Raw genomic sequence first — 4,290 nt, forward strand, 5'->3', positions numbered from 1 at the left:
CTTCATGCCATGCTTTAATGGTGGGGCAATGATTGGACTTGATGCTCCTGAAAGTCTTTCACAAACTGGTTGATTCCCTGATTCCCAGCTCCCGCTTCCCACTGTTCCCTGCCCTCTGTCCCTCATCCCCACCCCTCCCCATGGACCAGAAAAAGAGGTGGGCATGCAAAGCATCCTCTCTATGGGAAAATAAGGCAACTTTACTGAAGGTCAAGCCACCTGCAAGCGATGGCACTCCTCAAGTCTTCTCCCCCCTTAGAGCCTGCAGCAAGTCCTGCATCCGAGTGATGAATTCCAACAGCACCCGAACAGGGAAGTAGCAGAAGCCACTGATGCTCGAGGCCGTGGGTGCAGGCATTGTCTCCTGGACGGGGGTATGGGAGATGTGCTGGTGGCTCCATGTTGGGGGCGTCGCGAAGGCGGCCGCGGAGCGGAATGTCCTCAGCTGGTAGAGGATCCACTCATGGAAGTGCTGCGTCGAGGTGTAGACCCCCGGTTTCTTGGCCCTGGCGCAGCCGCGGCCCCAACTCGTCAGCCCCACAACCCAGTAGAAGTTGGCTCGCTTGTCCCGGCACATGAGGGGACCGCCGCTGTCACCCTATGGAGGAGAAGGAGCGGGGATGGGGATGGGTCGCCATGGCAATGCCGGAGGGGACCACCACTCTCAGCCTATGGGGATGGAAGGGTTCTCCTTCATCATTTGGGTGTGGAGAGGGATCTTCAGCATGAATGGGAGCCATAGGACGAGGGCTGATGGCATCCAACTGGAACAGGGGAGTTTGGGTTGGAGATAAAGAGAAGTTGTTCCCTATGAGGGTGGTGGGACACTGGCATGGATAGGATGGAGAAGGATGGATGGGGCTTGGGGCAATCTGGTCTAATGGAAGGCGTCCCTGCTCCTTGCTTAGAACTGGATGCTTTAAGCTCCTTCCCAACCTAAGCCATTCCATGAATCCATGCTCATGACATGGTTTAGTGGTGGAATCTCAATGCTGTTAAGGCTCCAAGCTCTATGGTCCCTGCGTAGGGATGATGCTCTTCTGAAGCTGGGATAAAGGGGGATGCAGAGCAAGGCCCTGCAGATGGGAGAGGAGAAGGGAGCCCCAGTGGCACATCCCTACCTGGCAGGTGTCGATGCCACCCTGCGGGTACCCAGCACAGAGGTTGTGGCTCTTGATGGCCCCTCGGTACCATTGGCTGCTATTGCAGAGCTTGACATCGATGAGGCGGACCTTGGCCTCCTGCAGGGCTGATGGGGACGATGCCCCTGCTGTGGGGAAACAAAGGGGTTCAGGATTAGGGAAACAAAGGATGGATTTGGGGGTATTGGGGGATAAGAAGCTCAACGGAAGCCATCAACAGTGCCCTATGGCCTGGGCTGCGTCCCCTTTGCTCTGCATCCTCAACGTAAGGAGGACATGGAGGGACCTTCAGCGATGGGGCAAGGGGTGATGGGTTCCAACTGAAGCAGGGATGCTCAGGTTGGAGAGAAGGAAACGGTGGGACACTGGGATGGGCTGGATGGAGAAGGCTGGCGTGCTCCATCCCCAGTCGGAGCAACCTCCAATAGACCTGGATGAGCTTTACCCTCCCTTCCATCCCATTCCATGAATCCATGACCTGTCATTCCAAGGCCAATGGAGCCGTCGGGCACTCACTTCTGGCCTCCCTCGCGCCCCATCCGCTGATGAAGCATTCGGAGAGCTGGGATTGCCTGAGCGTCGCATCGGGCAGGCAAGCGAGCTGCACGTGGTACCCGCACTGCACCGGCTGGTCCAGCTCCAGCAAGGCGATGTCAAAGCCACCAGAGATGCCGGTGTAATATTCATGGACCACGACGTGCCGGATCCCACGCTTCTGGGTCTCGGAATTGGCCCAAGCCAGGTCTGTGACTCCGACCATCACGAACCAATCCGTGGTGAAGCTGGGAGGGAGTGGAAGAGCAGGGATTAGAGCCATTGGACAAGGGGTGATGGGTTCCCACTGGGAATTGCAGGGTGGAGATAGGGAAGGAATTTCCTATGAGGGCACTGGGGTACTGGGATGGGATGGATTGGAGAAGGTTTGGATGCTCCATCCCTGGCAGTGCTCAAGGCCAGCTTGGAGCAAGCTGCTCTATGGAAGGCATCCCTGCCCATGGCAAGGGCTTGGAAGTGGATGATCCCAAGCTCCTTTCCAACCCAGCCCATTCCATGATCCATTCCATTCCATCCCATTCCATTCCGTCTCATTCCATGCCATTCCATTCCATTCTATGGAGAAGAGGGGTGGGAAGGAGCAACATTCCTGCTGCTTCCCAAAGGAAAGCACTGCCCCAGCGTGCCTCAGGCTCAAGGGCTGTCAAGTTGGAAGCAGCCTTCTCCCGAGCGCTCTTCCCAGTGCATCCAGGATGGGGAAGGGGACGGGATCGGAGCTGCTCCTTGGCTATTCCCTATGGCTGGAATCCCTTCTCTCCCTTACTTTTGCCCGACGAAGCAGTGAGCGGCTGTGAGGACCCACTGGGGGGTGATGAGAGACCCCCCGCAGATGTGTGAAGAGCCGCTGGCTGTGGGGACCTGGATGCTGACCATCCATGGCCAGGCGCCCTGCTGCGCATCCACGCCTCCGACGATGCGCGACATCCCATAGTAATCAGCCATGGGACGGGTACCGCAGGTCCCTCTGGAAGCAGAAGCCCAACATTTGATGGTTAGGGATGAAGGGCGAGCATCGTCCCACCCATAGGGTGCTGCAGGGAGAAGAGACCCTATGGGGTGCCCCATAGCTGCACTGTGCCACTGCATGGGGTGATGGCAAGGAAGTGGTGCTCCCCAGTCCCACCACCCCATTGGTGTGACCATGGTTGGGAGCAGCAGTATCTCCCTATGGAATACCGGGAGCCCCAGAGCCTGGTGCTACTCACCCACAGCTGTCCCAGGAGCCATGCACCAGCCAGGCCAATGCCAGCAGGATGAGGACATGGAGCAAAGCCTTTGCTGCCATTGCTGCTAAGGGTGACACCAAGGAGCTGCCACCGAGGAGCTGCAACCAAGGAGCTGCAACCGAGGAGCTGCTACCAAGGAGCTGCTACCAAGTAGCTGCTACCAAGGAGCTGCTACCAAGGAGCTGCTACCAAAGAGCTGCAACCGAGGAGCTGCTACCAAGGAGCTGCTACCAAGGAGCTGCTACCAAAGAGCTGCAACCGAGGAGCTGCTACCAAGGAGCTGCTACCAAGGAGCTGCTACCAAGGAGCTGCTACCAAGGAGCTGCTACCAAGGAGCTGCTACCAAGGAGCTGCCACCAAGGAGCTGCAACCAAGGAGCTGCTACCAAGGAGCTGCCACCAAGGAGCTGCAACCACAACTGTGCCCAAAGTGCAACTGCCCCAGGGATATGGGTGCTGGATGCAGGTCCCTTGGTGCTGGGGCTGATGTCACAGAGATGCAGGTTCCATGGGGCAGGTTCCATAGCGGGGCGGGAGGTGGGTCCAACGCGGGGTCCATCAGGGGTTCTGTGAGGGGGGCATGGGGACATGGGGGTGGTTCTGATGGGCTTGGGGTGATCTGAATCCTTATGGGATGCTCTGGAGCTCTGTGGAATGCTCTGGAGCCCTGTGGGATGCTCTGCTTGTGGGATGCTGTGAATCCCTGTGGGATGCTCTGAACCCCTATTGGATACTCTGCTTGCGGGATGCTCTGAATCCCTATGGGACTCTGGAGCTCTGTGGGATGCTCTGGAGCCCTGTTGGATTCTCTGAATCCCTATGGGATGCTCTGCTTGTGGGATGCTCTGGAGCTCCCTTGTGCCACTAGCTCCTTCCTAAGATCCATACACCAGAGAACATCCACACTGCAGCACAGAGGTGTGGGATCATGGATTCATGGAATCACAGAGTCATGGAATGGGTTAGGTTGAAGGCATCTTAAAGCTCATCCAGCTCCAATCTCTGCCATGGGCAGGGACACCTTCTATAGAGCAGGACGCTCCAAGCCGCATCCAACCATGCCCGCTTCCAGGAACACCCCACAAACGCCATTCCTTCTGCCCCAGTCCCTTTCCAATCCCTTCTTTTCCCCAAACACCCCCCCTCCCCCCATGCCCCCCAAATTCCATGGATTTGGCACCATTTGAACTCCCAACTCCCCTCCAAAGCTGGCTTTTAACAATAACCTGGGCCCCATTCCACCTCTTCTTGGCCCAAAGCAGAGGCTGGGAAGCTGCTTCTGGGGCAGCAACCATGTCCTTGGATCCACGCCTGCACAGAGGCTCCTGCTGCCGGATCCCACTTTCAGGCTCTGCGATTTAAGGACAA

The 4,290-nt window shown here is 57.5% G+C and overlaps 1 protein-coding gene across 1 annotated transcript; it reads right to left on the reverse strand.

Annotated features, from left to right (window-relative positions):
• Positions 1-238: 238 nt before the first annotated feature.
• LOC130598558 (acrosin-like) lies at positions 239-2,982 on the reverse strand. Its single transcript, XM_057408073.1, has 5 exons — positions 2,903-2,982; positions 2,461-2,661; positions 1,659-1,924; positions 1,122-1,267; positions 239-598 (listed from the first exon to the last, which is right to left on the reverse strand). The coding sequence occupies exons 1-5, from the start codon at positions 2,980-2,982 to the stop codon at positions 239-241; spliced, it is 1,053 nt and encodes a 350-aa protein (XP_057264056.1).
• Positions 2,983-4,290: the final 1,308 nt, after the last annotated feature.

Source organism: Pezoporus wallicus, unplaced genomic scaffold (assembly GCF_028554395.1).
Source record: "Pezoporus wallicus isolate ANWC-B61680 ecotype Strahan unplaced genomic scaffold, APGP_CSIRO_Pwel_v1 contig_8033, whole genome shotgun sequence".
NCBI classification, from domain to species: Eukaryota; Metazoa; Chordata; class Aves; order Psittaciformes; family Psittacidae; genus Pezoporus; species Pezoporus wallicus.